The sequence below is a fragment of the Ischnura elegans genome, chromosome 10 (assembly GCF_921293095.1).
Source record: "Ischnura elegans chromosome 10, ioIscEleg1.1, whole genome shotgun sequence".
Classification (NCBI taxonomy): Eukaryota; Metazoa; Arthropoda; class Insecta; order Odonata; family Coenagrionidae; genus Ischnura; species Ischnura elegans.
Genome location: NC_060255.1, coordinates 54,632,259 through 54,653,018, shown reverse-complemented (window position 1 = coordinate 54,653,018; position 20,760 = coordinate 54,632,259). Strand labels below are relative to the sequence as shown.

Here is a 20,760-nt window from a genome sequence, read left to right as displayed (position 1 = left end):
CAAAGCAGCAAAGATGATAGCCATGAGGTTGAAGACTTTATAATGAATAGCGAGTTGCTCTCGATTATTTAAAGTTATGAATCACCTCAGTGCAGCATAATGCTGATTGTGTCAAGCAACTAGTAGTTGACTAGCAGGGCATTAGTAGATGACGGACACTTTTTATATTTTAAATTTGGCGCCTAATAACGGAACTTTTTATTCATAGGTACCACTGGTACCACTGCAAACCTCAACACAAGTGAACGATATGACCACTTGGAACGATATGTATGAGATGGAACAGTATTTCTCCACTTTTATGAGCAGTTTTTGGGATTCTCACTTTAGTTATGGACAAATAAATTGGTGAAAACGCCTGAAAAATTGCATAATATTACTATATTTGACACTGAATATTATAAATTCATAATATATCTAGACTATCGGGCAATCGTTCATATCGATTCTGTCGTTGATATCGATGTGTCCAACAAAATCAGTCTTCTGTTCAAGATGGCGACGCGACTGATTCGAGCGGCTTCAAGTCTCCAAAAATTTTCCAGTTTATCACCTGCCGCCCAGGTATTTAGGTCGTAGATCATAGCCAATCACCTACTCTTTACATGCTAGATTTGTAAATATTACAATACCCTAATTTCTGTTTCACAATTATTATTTCCAAATTTAGTAGTTACAGCTCCACGAAAAAATTAGTAGAAACGTGGATACTCTACCACGGAATTACCGTGAGAACAGTTTCCAATTTGTATTTGATCAATAATTATCTGTGCTTTCATTTGGTCTAGTAGAAAGTTAATTTGTGAGTGATAGAGTTTCTTCGTAGTAATCTAATAATAATAATCTTTGAATTGCACCTATTACTATTTGGGAATTGATGGCCTTAAAGGCGACTTTGCCAATTTATAGAATTCACTGGTTACTACCGTGTTCAAATTTAGTCAACACCGGTATGGTTGATCAGGTGTTTTATTCTAGCATTGTAACACGACAAAAGATTGAAGTAGGTTCGAATTTGGGCGTAATTTAGCATGAAATCAAAATTTCTTGTAACTTTTGCCTTTTATAAATGCTGCGCAATGTCACAATTCGTATTGAACATTTTGCAGTCAAGATGGCTGTCGAGCGCCCCAGCTGTAGCTCTCCAAGAAACCCTGGTAAATATGCCGCCAACAAGATTGACTACCCTAAATCATGGAATGAAAGTTGCCTCAGAAGATAGTGGTGCACCAACTGCCACTGTTGGGTTGTGGATCGATGCAGGGTCTCGTTATGAGAACGAAAAGAACAATGGGGTTGCTCACTTCTTGGAGCATATGGCCTTTAAGGTATGTTTATAGTTCCATTTCTCGTCGGTCCTGATCCTGGTGTAAGGCCTAGTCCTTGGGTGGATTTACATGTAATGCTTAAATCGTAAATCCACGATTTCGGAAATATACAGTACCGATCTAACCTTATCTAATGCATAAGCAGAAAATAGAGCCTTGTTTGGTTCATGCTGTGGTACATGTTACATTATTTTTAAACCGTTCACGCAGCTTGTACTGGTAATTTTATCATGTAGCCTCAAGTATTGATTGTCCATTTCGCATCCTTCTGTGATGATGTAATTTGCGCCTGAAGTATGGTGTCGAGTATTTTGCCTGAGAATGTTTTACACGGATATAGAATTATTAATGAGTACTACTTTTTGTAGAACTAACCGTTCTCTTAATCTCTTTCTTAATCAGGGTACGTCGAAGCGTTCTCAAACAGATTTGGAGCTTGAAGTTGAGAACATGGGTGCTCATCTGAATGCATACACTTCACGAGAGCAAACAGTCTTCTATGCTAAGTGCCTATCTTCGGATGTCGGGAAAGCTTTGGAAATTTTGGCGGATATTATTCAAAATTCTAAGCTCGGAGCAGCCGAAATCGAGCGAGAGCGTGGTGTTATTTTAAGAGAGATGCAAGAGGTTGAAACTAATTTGCAGGTCAGTGTATCAAATACTCTTAAAAAAATGTCTGCATATATTTTTCTGTATTTTAAGTAGGGGTCATTCCTTGTTCAGCTTAATGTAGGGGTGTGAGGTACTTAGTCTCTGATGCCTTATTGCCATTTTTCTTTATGCCAAGTATCTTGTGCAACATTAATGAATTCGTATTATTTTTTTCTATATGTACTAGTTTCAGTGAAAGCATGTGGGTTTGTTATATTTGGGATGTGTTTTGCACACTTGACATGCACTTTCCTCCTGACCTACTTATTTATCAAATGCTTAACTTGAGATTTAGCATGAGAAAGCCTTTACTTTTTTTTTAATTACTTTAATTAATCTGATGACCATTTTTGCTCATCAATTCTTCGTGGTATATCTCGAATTTCTGTGGTGTTAGTATTGAAGCAATGATGTTCATTGGTAATTTGCGCCTGAAAGCAATGTTGAAAACCTACTTCTGAGCTTCTTGTTTACAGAAATGGAATGCTTTAAATTTAGAGACATGATTTATTATCTTTCTCAGTGTTACCATTTATTGTAATGGCCTAATCCTAGTCAATTGATGAGGTTTTTATACTTTAATTGATCAATCACACGAGACTATCTTCTGGCTCACATTAATAAACACTTTAAGGTACCTCACATAGTCCTTGCTAGAGCTGGTGGTGAGAAGCATAGGGAATTGGTGAAGCATGCAGAAAACCCTGTTATTGTTCTTTGCTCCACAACAGGTTGCAACGTGATTGTTTCCGTTTCTTTGTACTTATTTCTCTTTTTGTTGTACATTATTTCCATCATATTTTAATGTTGAAACGGAAGTTGAGCTAGCAAAATAGGGTAGATTTGTATAATCTTTATTATAGTTAAGGCTATGCTTAAAGGATGATGTTAACTGGGTTTCTGAAGCTCTTGTTTTTTTCATTGATCATTCAGAATTATTATTTCTGGCACATCTAGTTTCTTCTCCAGTACTTTCTGTATTAACCTGGTCTGACATTTATGTACCATCAGGTTTCACCTTTGAAAAAGTCCCCTTTAAAGATATTACACTTTGGCGTCATACAGTTCTCCTGACCAGTATTCAAGACTAGGATTTTGTATTTGAGCATACTTTCTAGTCCTTTACTTTCTTCAGCCTAGGAACTAACACACTTAATCACCACCAGCATTTTGCCCATCTTACATAGTTTGCTCACCATGCTAAACCACTGATAAATTTTCATTTTTCTTCTAATCTTGAGCTCTCCTTTCTCTATTATCTTTCTCAATTTTTTCATGATATGCAAATTAATTAATTATAAGTGCTGTCATTACGACTGGGTGGTTATGGGTACTGTTCCTTAGAATTTAATCCTCAAATGTTATTTATCCTTCACAGGAGGTTGTGTTTGACCATTTGCATGCCACTGCATACCAGGGAACTCCCCTTGGTCGAACTATTCTTGGGCCCACGCAAAATATCAAGTAAGTATATGGCATATTTTGTATTTTAAGACTTTTCATCAAAAGGAATTGATTTCTTTTCAGTTGATCTTATAATTTCTATGAATATATCTTTTGTTGTGCTAACTTTATCCTTTACCGTTATCTACTTTCTGGTTAATCACTCAAAATTTCAAATTGCCCTTACTGTGAATGGGCTGTTGAAAGGTCAGTATAATGGTTTCATGCAGGGAAATGCTCGAAGATAATATGAGTTGATGGAAATAGAAAACATTATATATATAGGCCTCAAATATTTAATTATCTATTCAGCTGTGGTTGCTAGATCACAAGCCGTGCACTCTCTCTTCTGACCCTTTTCCTTAGGCTCCCTGGGTAGGACCCCTCTCATAAGGGTCAAATTAAAGGAGTTTCAGAAAACTGAATGAAATTATTTCAGTCACCAAAATATACAAAACAAATATATGAAGTTTGATTGTAGTATTCTCTTTGATTTGACACTAAATGTCAAGGAAGTCATTTGATATTTGGCCACATTGGTTAAAATATTTCTATGCTTCGAAGTAGAGTCTAATTCCCCAATATACCCATGCCTCGCTTAGTGCAATTTTGATAAGCGCGAATTCGTTCCTCAGGGAAACATTCCAACGCTGCTTAGCCTAATCAAATAACCCTTAATACTCCCTTGAAAAAATGTGAACTTGCGCTAAATACACACGAAATTATACCCATTTTACGCTTATTAATAGTATTGCTTGCCTCATATTTCATACTTTGTTTATATATTTGTCGAAATCTATCGCTGTGCAAAGGGCAATAACATCCTCATCAACTCTTCATGCATCCAAACAGCCGACCCACCGAAGTAATTAAAGAAAATATCAGGTGACTGCAAGTGCTGATTGCATAGTCACCGCAACATTTTCTGATGAACTCCAATCTGTGATTGAGAGTAGATCCTTTCCCCCTCAACTAATTTTTTATGTCAACGAGACGTAATCGTTTTAGAAGTGAATGCAATGTTGTTAATTCATTTTCAGGGAAGAAAAACCCAAGTGGTTTCGAGGCATTTAAAGACCATTTCACGTTGCTGCTTGATGCTAATGCCTCAGGGGACTTCAAATTAAAGCCAGTTATGATTTATCATTCAGTAATTCCTCAAGCAATGAAACGGTATTCAAAGTAGCATTTGTCTGTTATTTGGATGAGCAACAAAAGGGCCTGGGTGATACAAGAATTGTTTTTAGACTGGTTTGAAAATTCATCGACTGTCGGCAATGCATCACAAACTCCTGAGATAGCGTGCATTTTTCATGGGTGTTAGGCCACCCGATCGGAAGTTGGGAATTTCAAAAGCACGTTCTTATTTATTTTAACGCGAAAAAAATCTTTTAACGCATTCCCATAGTCTTTAAAGATATTGTAACCCGATTTATTTATGGTTTATAGGAAATTCAATACCCAACACTTATGCTACCGGTAACGCATCGTATCCTCCTAATGTTAAAACGCTCTCATATAATGCAAATTCATATAGCACAAAGACCCCAAGGAACGCATCCCTTGCGCTAAGCAAGGCATGGGTGTAATGGAATGTGACTCTTAGCTAGCTCAGGAGGGACTTGTTTAAGTAAGAAGTGAGGGTTGCTAACTGTCCCAATCACGAAAGAGAGTATGTAAGTGGTCATTAAGTTGAGAAGGGGGAATGATAGAGAATAAATAGTTGAACTCTGGCAAACTTTGCCTTTTTGTGATTGGGGTGGAACCCCAGTGGATTTCTGATCAGATCTTAAACATTTGATGCCTGAAAATTTATTTAACCTTAATGTTGGAAAATTATGGTGATTACCTCTATCAAACAATCAAATATTTTAAGGCTGTGTAGCAGTTGAGTAAAATAATTCCCTTAGCGTTTTCTACTTAGTGAGTGAGGAAAGGGAATAGTTATGGAATAGGATCAGGTAGGAAAAGCAAAGTAGTGTTTGAAGTATGATGAACAAACATTTATTAAAAATGAGTTTAAAAGAAAATTGGCACAAGGAAAGGAAACACACAAACTCTTGGGTTTGCTCAGGAGAACAAGTTTCCGTGGAGTTCTCTGGCTCACGTGCACTCAGGTTTACAAAAAAAAGTTTCTCGTATGCCAGTGATTACACTCGTAGATTAAAATGCGAAAGGTAAATATCAGGTCAATTTTCTTTCTCCCCTAATTTCATTACCTTTTTTTCTTCATATTTCAGTTAATTCTGTACCTTTCTTATCTTAAACCTTTTCTGAAACTAATTGTACTGAAATGTATGGTTTGTGGAACTGTAACCCCATACCTTAAATTTCTTGTGTTAGCATTGAAGCCATGATGTTCAATGGTAATTTGCGCCTGAAAGCAATGTTGAAAACATAATGCTGAGCTTCTTGCTTGTAGAAGTTTTATAGAAATGAAATGCTTTGAATATATGGACATGTATTTTGAAGAACTTCCTCAGTGTATTGCCGTTTACTGTAATGGCCAAATCCTAGTCGGCTAATGAGGTTTCCATACTTTGATAGGTCAATCACACGAGATGATCTTCTGGCTTACATTAATAACCACTACAAGCCACCTCGCATAGTCCTTGCTGGAGCTGGTGGTGTGAAACATAGTGAGTTGGTGAAGCATGCAGAAAGCCTTTTCTCTGGACTTTCAACCTCTTACCAGGGAGAAATTCCTTTGCTCACACCATGTCGCTTCACAGGTTGGTGTCTCTTCTTTTTTCGTATTTTTTGCTTTACTACTACAGGCCTCTTATTTGCAATGTTAATCCATCCTAAAGAATCATTTTCAACTCAAATTATGTAATTATGTATTAAAGTAAACAAGGCTTATACTTAACTGGTAATCAGTTTCTTATATCAATTCAAGCTTCAGTCTGATACTTGTCGAGATATTTAATATTTACAGTTTAAAGTTCTTGTGGAATGGAGTAGAAAGCCATTTTGATGACTTGCGAAATAGTGACTTGTTTCTCACGATTGTGTCTCAACGTTTTTTATCATCTGAATTTATATACTACTTAGCAAAATGTCCATTAATTTTTTCGATGGGAACTTAAAGCCAGTGGAATTCAGCAGAGCTCCATAATTTTGCATTTCTATTGTGTTAGCTTTGAAGCAATGATGTCTAATGGTAATTTGCGCCTGAATGCGATGTTGAAAACCTTATGCTGAGCTTCCTTGCTAATGGAAATGCAATTTTTACTTCGAGTCCAGGTTTAAGTGGTGGTAGTTAATGATGATATGCGTGAAACAAACAGGATGTAAGATTTTCCTGGGAATCCAATACTGTCATTAAACCTTTCAAATGTGGAATTGCTACTAACATCGTCAATTATCTGTGGCTCTAGCTAACTTCAGCCCTTGGGAAGGTTTTTTTTCATTAGAAATGTCTTTTCTAGTGGAGGTGTGTCGTAGCAAGTAAGGCCTATCATGAGAATTTTATTGCATCAAATGATTTTTTGTTACAAATGATTCATGGAGGGAAACTTGTTGTTGGAATGCTATTCAAATCTATGTTGTCACCAGAAGTGCCCCCATTTTGTGTGCAAATTTTTTAGGCTTTTGTATTAATTGGATTTCATAATATGTGTGGCCTCATGGCATTGAGATTTGAATTTTGATCCTGCTATTTTTTTACTTAGTATATTGTTAAATCATAGTATCTGCAGCTAGTTAATTCAAACAGCTATGAGTGGCATTAGAATCCATGGATTTGATGGAATTCGACATAACATTGGTCTGTCTTCCTTACCCCAATTCGATACACTTGTGGAAAAATTTTCTCCTGTTTTCTACCTCTGGCCACTAAATTTTTTTAGTTTTTTTGTCATTTAAAGGGAGAATGTGTCTGTCAGAAGTTTGAATAATAATTGGTACATTAAAAGTGACTGCAAATTTTCAACATGTACTTTAATGTCACCTCACGGCTGATTTCAATACATTTTGTATTTATTGAGGAGATATTAGATTTAAGTTGAACTAATGAATAGTAGTGGAATAAAGATATTTGTGGAATATTACCTGTGACATTTAATGTAATAGCATAATTGAATTTCATCATGTTATGTCTGAAACAATTTTCTATACGGAATGACAATATTTTAATGTCTTCTTTTCTTCAGGGTCTGAGATCAGAGTGAGGGATGACGCCATGCCCTTGGCTCACATTGCCATTGCCGTGGAAGGGTGTGGCTGGGCAGATGCTGACAACGTCCCTCTCATGGTAGCCAATGCCGTAGTTGGTGCATGGGATAGGTCGCAAGGAGGCGGCACTGGAACCGGTGACACTGGGTCCCATTCCCATGCCTCACGTCTGGCCTCAGCTGCAGCCCAAGATCACCTTGCACATTCCTTCCAGTCGTTCAACACGTGCTACAAGGACACTGGTTTATGGGGAATATACTTCGTCTGTGACCCATTGAAATGTGAGGTATGTGTTTTTATCTATGATTGTAAATTTTTTGAATTATCAGGTATTTTTTGGCGTAATCTTAAAGAAAAACTTAATATATATGCATGTTCTTTGCTAAAATTACTATTTAATTCATAAATTTGGACCTAATGGGAGTCAAGTCAACTTTTTGGGAGTAGTACTGTGGAAAAGCATAACGAATAATATCAAAAATTTAAAAACAATGTTTTTCTTACCAACTAAAAAGAAGAAAATAATTTCTCTGTCCATATCTGAGTCTCGATATGAATTGTTACTCAAATGGTGGCATACTTTATGACAATCATTACGACCAAAATGAAAAATGTTGGGCGCATGTAAGGTTACATTTACAAGGGGAGTGTCTCAAAAGTGGGTCGTTTTCATTCAAACTTTGTAGTGTTGTAGTCCATCGTGAGCTGTCCACGAATCACCCCCCCGTATAGGGTTATATTTACCAATATTTTAAACAAAAAACGCAGTTAAACAAACGCAGGTAAAATGTATTCCTTTGAGAACGCACTCCCACCATAGTCTGGCATGGTCTAGTGGTTACGGTACAGGATTACCATGCCATAGGATCCGGGTTTGAATCTCTGTCACAGGTAACATTTTTTCAGCCATTATTTTTAAATTTTCTTTTACGAAAGCCTGCTATTCAACATTATTTTATTGACTTTTCCTGTAAATTTTATTTTTATGGGAGGAATTTTTTTATCCAAATGCATTATGCATAAAATTATGTTATTTCCGTGTCGCAACACAAAGCATTTTTTTTTACAATACACATTTACTTGGTTTTCCTTTTATGTTGCAATATCATATTAAGGACTCATATTTAAAAATTTTCAAGTTTATTTCAAGAATCCGATTGCTTTTAATAGCTGAAATTTCAGCAGAGCGGGTGTAGGAAAGTAATAATTTAGCCGGGAAGCTAGGCGTATGTTTTACCCATAAGAATCGATAATTCTCTTGCTGTGATAGTAAAAGCAAAATTAACCAACGGTATAATTTTCAGGAGCCCCTTGTCACAGATGGCTTGTTTGCAGTTGAGTGACCGCTCGCTGAAAAGATGGTTTACCGACCCCATCTCCGAAGGAACCCTTACCTCCCCGGCTCGCCCTCTTTGGATAAAAACGGTTCTTTTCGAAAAAATTTTATGACCCTTTTCGCACTTGGAGTGCGGGGGATGGAAGGGAAGGAGAGTTAGTTCTTTCCGGGGATATCTTCGGATAGGGGTAACACTCCTCCAATTGAAGATGCCGCGGAAAAGGCAAGGTGATTCACGGCAGCCTTTTATCATTGTGCGGCTCTTTTGCATGAAGGTGCATTCACTACGGTGCCAGCAGATGAAGAGCCCACCTCATGTGCCGTTGCAGTAGGCCAAGAGATGTTTTTTCGAATTATGGAGATGATGGACGAGATGGAATTCGAGCTGGCTGATGATTTGGTGGAGGAAAATGATCCTTGTTGTAGAGATGTGTATTTGGAGGTCTCTTCTACTACCGATGACGATGAAAGTGTTTAGGGAAGGTCATCCTCGAGTGATGTGAACATTGAACCTTCCCCAAAGAAAAGAATCAGGGTCCCCTTAGAAACGGAAGTGAAGGCAGTGTCAGCGGCTAAAGTCAATCCATCTTGGTCCATTAAATCACTTCGCTCCCACGTGACCCATCGTTTGAAGTGCCGAGAACATTTGCGCATTTGGGAAAGAGACATTAGTTCCGGTGGAACCAGAAGGGACAAAGCTGATATGATAGACAGATGGACCTACGACAGGTTCCGCGAGTGCAGGGCAAATGGCGATCATGTCACCACGAGAATGCTGCAGCAGTGGGCTGTGGTGGCAGCATTTCAATTTTTTGATGGAGATTTTAAATTCGGCGCGTCATTGGACCAACCATTTTAAAAGGAAGCATTAGATTCGTCAGAGGAAGGTCACAAGGTATGTGAGTAGGAGAGAAAAGGCCTCCACAGAGGATATCATAAAGGCAGCTCTTCTCTTCCAGGAGCAATGCCAAAAAGCAATGCCGCTATTAAACCCTTCCCTTGTCATCAATACAGATCAGAGTGTGAGTACCGCTTACAAATTAGACGGACCTAATCGCATCAGGGAGAAAAAGCAACTGAAGTTTGTGTGAGCCAATTAAATAAAATGTCGCACTCATACACCGCACAGTATAGTTTGATGCTCTCTGGCAAACTGCTTCTCAAAGTTTTCATCTGCCTACAGGAGGTATCAGGGAAGTTTGGCCCGAGAGTGAAACTCGAGGTGGAAGAAGCAATGGAACAATATGAAAATGTTTTTGTGACATGTACAAAGTCAGAGAAACTTTATACAAGTTCATTCGAACTTTACTTGGACAATGTTTTGAAGCTGTACGTTAAGGAAGACAAATTTCTACTTTTTATTGATTCATGGTCGGGACAGACTAATCAGTCACTATACGATAAACGGTTTGTGGATTGTAAAAATGAGCCCACGTGTACAGTGAAAGTGATCCCGCTAAAATGTACCCCTATTTGCCAACCATGTGATGTGTACTTTTATAGGCATGTGAAAATATTTATTCCTCGAATTCAGAATGCTACCACTCTCCTGAAAGAGAAAAGAGATTTGACCAGACGTAGTGACATGATTAAAATACATGCACTTATTCATGAACAATTGTTGGCACCAGCATTTCGCCCCATGCTTCTGTATGCATGGTATGCATCTGGACTGTTCAGTGAACGCCAGGTTTTTTAAATGTAAAACAAATTGTTTTTCGTGAAGATATTTTAAAATCAAAATGCAACTGTGGAGAAGCTTGCTTTGCACGATGTTCATGGTGCTATTATCTGTTTTTTTTAAATGCTATTTTGATTAGTACCATCCAAAATAATGTACAAAATAAATTTGGCAATAAATAGCAGTGACAATTTCTTGGGTTTCACTCTGGGTAATGTCCTCCATATCTCCTTCCGATGTTTCGATGTGCAACTTGCCCTTCGTCCTCAGAGATTCAGTGATCCAAATTGCATTCCTGAATCCCTGTGGACGATGTGCTAGTTGCACATCAGAACGTCGGAAGGAGACATGGTGGACCTTACCCACGTGTGAGATCCGAGAAATCTCCGCTGCCATTTTTCTCTGGGAAAAAACCATTCAATACATTATTGTAAGTATATATTGAAAAGGATATTAATCTAATACGCAAAAACGTTTCTATCATTGCAAATACACCTCCTATTTTCCAAAATTGCTGTTCAAAAGTGACGAAGTGATGGCTGGAAAAATGCATGCAGACGGATTTAACAGACAACAATGGACATTTTTGGAAAAGAACCGTTGTAATACAGATAGGGCAAGCCTGGGAGGTAAGGGTTCTTTCGGAGATGGGGTCGGTAAACCATCTTTTCAGCGAGCAAATTCCACCTTAGCAAACAGACAGACAGACACGAAAGTAAGTTAAGAAAAACGTAATAATAAACAAAGATATTGTACTGCCTGCATAACTTTATTCAACAGGTCACAACAATGTGTTTTATGCTCACAACATTCTTAATGAGAGTAATCATTCTGAATGGTATCAGCTTAGTTTTAAATCACCTTCCTTAGCTGAACAGAAACTGCTTTGTTTTATGCAATGCAATCACTTACTATTTTTTACAGGATATGCTGTTCAATGTCCAAAGTGAATGGATGAGGCTCTGCACTACAGTTACGGAGAGTGAGATTGATAGGGCAAAGAACCTTCTGAAAACCAATCTCCTCCTCCAGCTTGACGGCACTACCCCAGTTTGTGAGGATATTGGCAGGCAGATGCTGTGCTATGGAAGGAGAATACCTTTGCACGAGATGGAGCGAAGAATAGACGTAAGTACATTGATAATCTGATCTAATATTTTTCAGGGAAACAATTGTTAAACCTACATTGGTGATGAAAAATTCGCTCAGTATGTTCCATGCTGATTCTTAATTTACGATCATGATTTTAGAAATAGTATGTCTTTATCAACCTATTAATGTCACTATCACCGAAACCATCGTTAGAAATAGTATCAACGTGAAACGTGCCAAGTCAATTTTCATTTGTTGTTTATTTGAAAATATTAGAGAGTAATGAACTTAAAAGTGGATACATTTGGAATTAGGACTGATTGTTTTTTTGTACAGTAATTGACTGGAGAGTAATGGGTTAATTCAGTAAAATTCATTCATCAATACTATTTCAGAAGATAACCATTGTTTCAGATAATTTTTATGCTTTTAATTGGGGTTGCATTCTTAGAGAAATGGTCTTTGGCCACTCACTTGAAATATTCTGCATCACGAATGGCAAGAATTATTGGTGAAAACGTTATTGCTAGAATTTATTTACATGAAGTATTGGAACAAAAATTAATGCTAATGAAATGAATTGCAAGTTAAGTTATAAGATTATCCTCCTACTATTCACTGATTTAAAGTTTTTTTTACAACTCTTGTTACAGACAGCACTTCAACGTTGTATAATTTCATCCATGTGTGGGCAAAGACATTCTTATTTGCTCATTCTGATGCATGCTTTTGTATGTCTTCATAATTGGGGATGATTTTTTTTTTTAAGAGCAGGATTATGAGTAATTTAAGGCTATCAGGATTCATTCATATTCTTATCCTATATTTCAATTATAATGACTAAAAGCAATGGTCATTTGAATAATTTTGTGCATGTCATTGGTGTTTTCAGAATAATTAATTGAATTTTAAAAAGGAACAATTCTCATGTGTAATAAATGCTGATAATTTTCTTTTTTCTCCTATTATCATATCACACTGAATTATTTTCTAATTCCTGAAGCTGCAATTCTCTTGGAACTCAAATACAGTAGATTCCGGTTAATGGGTCCACCGGTTACTTGGGGCAGCCGCTTAATTGGGGCAAATCTTGAAGAACAGAATCCAATTGAAGAATATCCCAGAGTTTTCTCCGCTTAATTGGGACAGCATGCCGCTTTATTGGGCCATGAGTCGGCGATATTGACTCTATGCTCGCGACGAAATTAAAATTTTTTCATATCAGAATACCGTTTTTTATATCTTCCTTCGTTAATTTATTCTTATTTTTCTCAAGTGTACCTATTCTTGCCTTAATCTTAAAACTCTTGTTCTTATACCATCCGTGTGAGGAATAGGATTCCGTTTGCCGACCATGAGACCTCATTCAATGTAGTGATGTGTTCAAGAGGAGAGGACTACTGTGGCAGGCTATAGGTGATAGAATGAGTCCGGGATAGTTAGAAAGAACTGATGACACCCGTGGTGAGGGTGTAAGAGCGAGTACGGGCCAATTTCTAGGAATTACAGGCTGATTTTGAGCAGAGGAGACAGTTCGAGGCGAACAATTTCGCTTACAAAGAGCTTTTTGTTTGCAGCATCTTGAACAAAATTCAACTTACTCATGAAATCTATCCTTTTAATTCCTTTTCCTCTATACAACTGAGTAGTCACTATTGGAAAATTATGATTCTTCGTTCCTTTCTATTTTTCCCATTACTCTCCCAGTAGTCTATGCATGCGCAAAAGTCATTTTTCTCTTCACTTGTACCTAGTCATCTGTGAACTAACAGTCTAAAACCAGTTTCAATGGTGCGCATATTTGGTGGGATTTATCTCGTGCTCTACGATCTAAGTGAACCTAGGATAAGTGGTATTGTTTTAGTTCTGAGAGTTTAGTGACGCTCCATTTCTTGAATTATATGCCATGTTAAGACCTTTTATTCACTGAAATTTGCTATACTCGACAAAAATAAAGATTATCCTCAATCCAGTCATATCCGTTTGGCTGATATTACTGGGGTGCCAAAATTGACGATAGTTCAGTTATTGAAGCAACAGGATAAACTAAGAGAGGAATGGAGTCACAAAGGAAAGCAAGCATCGTCTATGAAACGCAAGCGTCAACGTAAGGATCCAGATGTTGAGGACGCTTTAAATCAATGGTAATCCATTGTAAGCGATCGAGGGATTTGTGTAAGCGGTCCAATTTTAAATAAGAAGTCAGAGGAACTAGCTTTGAAACTTGGTCATGACCATTTTAAGGCAACAGATGGTTGGCATCTCGATGGAAGACCAGAAACGAAATAAAATTCAAGAGAGCTAACGGAGAAAAAAGTGCTGATGTTGTGAGTGCAGAGGAGTGGAAATTGAACAAACTGCCCAAGTTACTCCTGAATGTTTGCGCCGATGGCATTTACAATGCCAATGAAACGGGACTGTAATACCGAGCAACACCTAATGGCTCTTCTTATTACAGTCATGTAGGACCAACGGGGTTCAAAAAATCGAAGGATCGCATCACTGTTTCGTATTGTTTAAATGTTTCGGGAACTGATAAAAAAACTCTTCTGGCAATTCTGGAAAGTGCTAAGCCTCAATGCTGTAAAGGGTTAAGAATAAGCAGTTTACCATCCGAGTACCAAGCCGATAGCAAGATAGCGATGACAGTGAGTCTCTTTACGCAATGATTGACCAGTGGGGATATAGAATTAGCATGGAAATCAAGAAAGGTTCTTCTTGTACTTGACAACTGTACGGCACATGCTAATTGCCAAAATGTGTGTTAAAAAATTATCAGTTGGAATTTCTGCTTGGAAACATAACGTCCTTGGAGCAACCAATGGATATGGGGATCATTAAAAATTTGGGAACACTTTGCCATGGGAAATAAGTAGATAATAAACTAGAATCTATAGAAGATAACCTTCGGATATCATCATCCACCGCCAACGCGCTAAGCTCAAGGGTGAACATTCAACAAGCATTATTGTTTCTGGCTTAAAGCTTGCCCGATGTCAAATAATTCAAAATTGTTTTTTCATTGCGATTTCTAAAGTTTCAGTGCAGTGTTCAACATTACAGCAGAATCTGTAAATGTATTCAACTCCAAACTGTGCCACATCGCAAGCCATGAAGAGCTTGATAATATTCACTGCAATTTGGACCAATGAAAACAGTGAACTTGATATTGCTGAAACCATATTACACAGGCAACAGTGAAGCTGAAGGTGAGGATGGTGATGGAGATGAAATCGCACCTGAACGTCGCTAAGTGATAACTCTGGATGCAAGGAGGTTCATTGAGGGTTTACGACTCTTCTTCATGTAAAAGGCAATGAAGATAGCCCACGGTCGTCATTGGATTTCCATGCCGACTTGGATCGTACGACGAGGATGACGAGAATGCTGCAGAGAACATAAGACAAATTCCTTGGACGAGGAGATACGATTTGAAATTAAAGTACTTGCATGTTTAGGAATTTAAGGAATCACATATTATTAACTAATTAACCGTGAACTTTTCTTCAATAGGAGTAAGTAAATGACATTCATCCAGCATTGCCTGAGACTGTGAAAAATATTTTCAACTAAGATTAATATCATTCTTTAAAATGTTAATAAATAAACTAATCTCGCTGATTTATTATACAAATTAATTGTTTAATAAACGTTGTTTGCATGTTAGCCATTCCTTAGTCTTCTTTCTATCATTTCAAAGTTTTTTTTATGTACATGTATTGGATAGTTCGCTTAATTGGGGCAGCCGCTTAATTGGGGCAAAGTGTGCCTGTCCCGATGTGTCCCAATTAACCGGAATCTACTGTATATGGAACACTATAGTGTACTTTAAAATACTCAATGAATGTGCTTTTTCCAGGGATAATTAGCAACAAAAATTGGCTTGTGGTGCATGTCTATCATACATGTGCAAGGTGGTTACTGTAACTATCTAGGGCATTATTTCAAATGTTTTAATTAGAATCAACTGTAATCTTGAACTTCACTCGAGACTCTTTAAGTTGATGAATTGCTGTCTAATTATTGGCGCATGTGTGTGGCAAAGTTTTGGTGAAAGCAATAGAACTTGACAGGAAAACTTGTGTAAATTAATGATATGATATGTAGGAAAATCCTGGAGTACAAAAATGTTAAACACGTTGCGTACGGATGGCGAGAATTCTCATCATTTTTTTCCCGAACGTTCCGGACGGATGACGAAGTTTCTCGTCATGTAGGCGCGTCAACATAAACAATTTTAAAGCGTACAATACGTATTCGTTGGTACGTTTTCAGTTGTTGTTCGTTATTCATAATGAATTGATGCATCATAAAGTTTGATTGGTTAAAGTTATATTCTAAACATTAGCTTTCTAACCATGTTTAAACCAAAGGCATTACACCCTTATAGGCACATATTTCCAATCTCGGCGTTCCTAGGAATTTAAATACAGCGGTACGCAACATGTTAAGTAAAAATGAATTAATGTTGGAAAATAATGGAACGAGTCAGGATTGAAAAATATCAATCAATGAACTGGTTAAATGCAAAGATGTTATTGCTGGATATGACTAGCTGAATGCTAATACAGTGGAACCTGTTTAGTACGTTTCTGAAGGGACCACAAAAAATGAACGTACTAACCAGGAAAACGTGCTAACGAGGAAAGTAAAAAATAGCAGTCGGGGTAATTGCAATCTGTGGAAAAGTCGTCATAATTACAATTACTATCGGTAGTTCTCGTAGGATCGCCTTCCTGAACTCTTTTCGCCTTTAAATTAAAGAAAATGGGCGCTACATTGAAAAAAAATACCATGTGAATAAAAAATCACAATGTTTCATAGATTTCCCGAAGACAATTACAGTAAAACTTCGATTTTACGCACTTCGATTTTACATCAAGTCTCGTTTTTACGCAGCGGCACTCAAGTCCGGCCGGAAAGCATAGGGAATTGCAATGGCGAAACTTCGATTTTACATCTTTTCTTGATTTTGCGCAGTTATTCGATTTTGCGCAGCATAACCCCAGCCCCTAAGAGGTCGCTAATCTTGATTTTACGCAGTTGTCTTTCGGCTTGTTTTGAAAATCCGACTAGAGCAATATGCAGTTAGGTTATTATTTCGTCTCAATGAGTTGCAAAAATGAATACAGGAACGGTTGAAATGACATCGCGCTGTTGAGCGTGAAACTAAATACATCGCGAATCTAATTATTGCTTCCCCGTGAGCCCTCTCAGTAATATTTCAGGCTCCATTATGAACGCGAATGTCGCTCTTAGTTCAAATTCGCCGTAGAAGGATATCGAAACCTAAAACACACGGCAATCGCCGTGTATGCGTAACTACTTTTGAATAAGACATGATCACTGGAGATATTAACATTATCACCTTTCGTTTATTATTCGACTTATTGATCGATGCTGTTTATATCCAGAATTATGAGCCACGGAATATCTATCCCCAATGCACGGCTTTCTATAATTTTGCCAACGCTCTGTTTTCCGTCGCCCCAGCGAAATATAACGGCGAAATGAGTCGTTAAAAATACTCCCGTGTCAAAATTTTGGCTTCCAAGGTGATCCAAAAAAGATAGTCGTACTTCTAGTATGGACGTAAGTCGATGGTGATTCAACACGATGGTAAAAGCAGCATGCATTGTCTCATTCCCAGGCTAACCCCACATCTGCGGGACAAATGGAGGCGAGGAAAAATTGCTTGCGCTGCGCGCTTATCAGAACCGACTCAACTTGTACCTCATTGTCAGACGGTTTAAGTTAAACATGGTTGGAACTTGAATAGCTATTAGCTCAACTCCGCTAGGTGGCAAGCGTTTTAACGGAACGGGAGTTAATGCCCTCGGAGAATAACTCGCGTCGTCAATCGTCATGTAATCATTGAAGTCAAATTCAAGACGTGAGTGATAAGGCAGTCCCTTTAAACTCAGGAATGGCTTAGTACCATTAAATCGAAATACAAAAAGTGTCCGGTGTTGTTATCAGATATGGGAAAGCAGAAATATTACGTGAAGCTGAGTCACACGGCTTGTGAGTCGAAGGTCCCGGCGCTTAATTCGCGGAAGAATGCCGACAGAGAAGCTATTCGCGGAAGAGTCAATCTACTAATGCTAAAATTTCATGGGGAAATGCTTTTTTAATGCGTATAAATTACAAAGAAGGAAAATTTTTCAGGACTATTAGTCATTTTTTATTCATCACGGGCGGCATGACGGCAGTTGCGCGGTCATTTAAATAGCTCACTTAAAAAAAGTGATCTAAGCACCGGAAAAATCTGAATTTCCGAATATCCCGGGTCCTGTGTGCTCCGTATTATCTATGGTATGCTATTTGGAGGTAACCAACAACTGGGGTCATTAGCGCCATGAAGTAAGGGCTGGGGGGATAGGAACCCTATGTTGGCATTAGCCAGGTTGTAATGATAAGCTCAAAAGGGACCAGGACTTAACTTCCCATCTGATGGACAGAGTGGTGCACTGGAAGTGCCCTCCACATTACCCTCAAATAGGGATAGGGCCATCTCTGATAAGTCTCTGCTACTGCCAGGACTTGAACCCAGGCCCTCAGGGTGTAAAGCCTTTGTGATGTACATATTAGCAAAATTTTGCTCCCTGTTAATGGGGTTAATTTGGATGACTATCCTCAGGTATCTCATTTCTTCAATCTCCAATCTTTGTTTGTCTGCTGGTGGTTAAACGGATATCCTGAAAACTGCTTTTAATGAGAATATTTTCGACAATTAGCTTCTCTGCGACCATTTAGTATCACCATTCCGAAATTTCTCCTGGGTAACAGAAGTAATCTTAGTGCCAGAAATGCTGGCATTTCAACCATGGGAAACACTGTTCAGGAATGCAAAGTTGCTTCTCTTAAGGTAACACGTCATCTGTGGTGTTGCTTTTGAGTAAATAAGATTATTAGGCTTCATTTTCCGAGCAATAATGAGCTAGTGTTATCCTGAAAACTATACTCCTCCTCAACACCAACTCTTGATTTTACACACTTTGATTTTACACAGTGCCCATATTTCGGTCCCTCCAACTGCGTAAAATCAAAGTTTTACTGTACATGAAAACGGCGTCTTTCTCCCGTGATTTATCCTAAATGTATTTATAGAAAGAGGACAAGTATAGCTAAGTCATTTCTTTTTTGTCAAGGCATACTCGGGGAATATAAAAACAACCCTGAGTATGTCAACAGGTTGTTTTTAAACATCATAAAAATTGGACAAAATTATATTGACCTTAAATTACGGCAACAGCCGTACACATTCGCGCTTCTGGAATAAAGCCATATCGATTGTTATAGCGATCGATATATCGAATAATAACACGCAAGGTTATTAGATTACGAGGTAATTACAAGAAGATTTTATATTATACAGTTGAATTTTACTTTTAAAATTTGTTTAATGTCGTCTGCTTTCGTGCCGAGATCAAGTATTTTTAAACTAAGCTTCGCGTGGAGATCCTGAGCATCATCTGCTCCCGCAGCAGTAGTCAAATACGCACGTACTACGTAGCATTGACGTCGTGCGGTACTGCTTTAGATAAAGTGGGAATTGGATAAGACTCATTTCTTCATCATGATAACTCGTGCAATAGCAACAATTGCCCACTCGTGAAATTTGTGCGCAGTGGGCACTCCAGAGGCAGCAGAAGGTGAGGAGCTCGGGGTGGGGAAAATTGGGGCTTCTCATTGGCTGCAGTTTTGCATAGTCAGGCATTCCTGATAAATGGCCATATTTTATTATTCATCGTGTCATAAGAATTGAGAAATGCATTTGGATAAATCACGGTCGAAGAAAGATATGTGGAATGAATGCACGAATTTTAATGGCTAGTAATAATAAATTAAATCATGAATTCGGAGCTTTACGACCCTTAGGAAGATACTGGAGAACGAATTGCGGGTTGCGTCACGGCTAGCAATTGAGCGTACTAACCAGGAAAGCGCAATTTTTTCAAACGTACTAACCAAATACTTTTACCTGTATTTTGTTCCGATGGTACTGGGACCGAGAGAAATCGTCGTACTAAGGAGGAAAACGTACTAAGGAGGAACGTACTAACCAAGTTCCACTGTAGTTGTAGGGTGGGTACATTAATATCAAATTGTAAGCTATTGAAGCAGTTGTATTTGATGAAATTATCTCTGGCCTTTTTAGATATTGGAATATCTGGAATTTTAGACTGCTATTGAATTACTTCTGTGGAATTTCAATTACATCATTTATGTTGTGGTGAATATATTAAGTTGAAGTTAAGGGAGCAAATTAGGCTGATTGTTTCTTCAAGTATGTCTGTCATCTTTCTGTTTGACGTTGTCTTTTTCGTGTCTGGTTCTTTTTCCTCTTTCATTGAAGCCATGATGTTTACTGGTAATTTGCGCCTGAATGTTCTGTGTTGACAATTATAGCTGAGCTTCAGATCTAAATTACCTTACTTAAGTACCTAATTGGTCTCTTGTGTATATTAATTGTAAAAAATCTCTTTTTTCAGTCTGTGAATGCCCAGTTGGTTCGAGATGTTGCGATGAAGTACATTTATGACCGCTGTCCTGCTGTTGCAGCTGTTGGACCAGTTGAAAATCTCCCAGATTACAACAGAATAAGGTCATCCATGTACTGGCTGAGGTTGTAGTTCCTCACTCTGCATTTATCTCTGCGCCAAAGAGTAGGGGTATCTAAACCTTCACCACTCTCCTTTGTAAATAATTATTTAAATTAGTGTAAATTTATTGGTTAAATAATATGGCTTGTGGAAACTGGCCATCTGTTTCCGTACAAATAAAATTTTATGTACTTTAAGATGTGTAATTTTTTATGCAGCTTCTTCTTCATATATTTCTTTCAAAAGGAGAAGAGCCTAACTTGAAAAAGATTATCTTAAACCTGCTCTTGAGATAGCGTGTATCTTATTGGTGGGACCCTGGAATTTTACGTTTACATTTTTTTGCAAATTTACCCATTAAGGATTTGAAGGTATTATTTTGGTGTACAAAGCTCTAATAAGTTAAAAATTTTCATAAACGTATAACAGATTAGTCAGTTAATAACT

The 20,760-nt window shown here is 37.8% G+C and overlaps 1 protein-coding gene across 1 annotated transcript; it reads left to right on the top strand.

Moving 5' to 3' along the window:
- The first annotated feature begins 457 nt into the window (after positions 1-457).
- LOC124166623 (mitochondrial-processing peptidase subunit beta) lies at positions 458-20,510 on the top strand. The gene is made up of 8 exons (XM_046544234.1): positions 458-564; positions 1,110-1,328; positions 1,731-1,973; positions 3,358-3,443; positions 5,970-6,154; positions 7,577-7,884; positions 11,540-11,743; positions 20,203-20,510. The coding sequence occupies exons 1-8, from the start codon at positions 496-498 to the stop codon at positions 20,341-20,343; spliced, it is 1,455 nt and encodes a 484-aa protein (XP_046400190.1). The 5' UTR covers positions 458-495; the 3' UTR covers positions 20,344-20,510.
- The last annotated feature ends 250 nt before the right edge of the window (positions 20,511-20,760 follow it).

Coding starts and splice junctions, on each gene's coding strand:
- LOC124166623 (XM_046544234.1), top strand. CDS start 496: ATGGCGACGCGACTGATTCGAGCGGCTTCAAGTCTCCAAAAATTTTCC. Junction 6,155..7,576: donor CACACCATGTCGCTTCACAG/GTTGGTGTCTCT, acceptor TCTTTTCTTCAG/GGTCTGAGATCAGAGTGAGG. Junction 7,885..11,539: donor GTGACCCATTGAAATGTGAG/GTATGTGTTTTT, acceptor TATTTTTTACAG/GATATGCTGTTCAATGTCCA.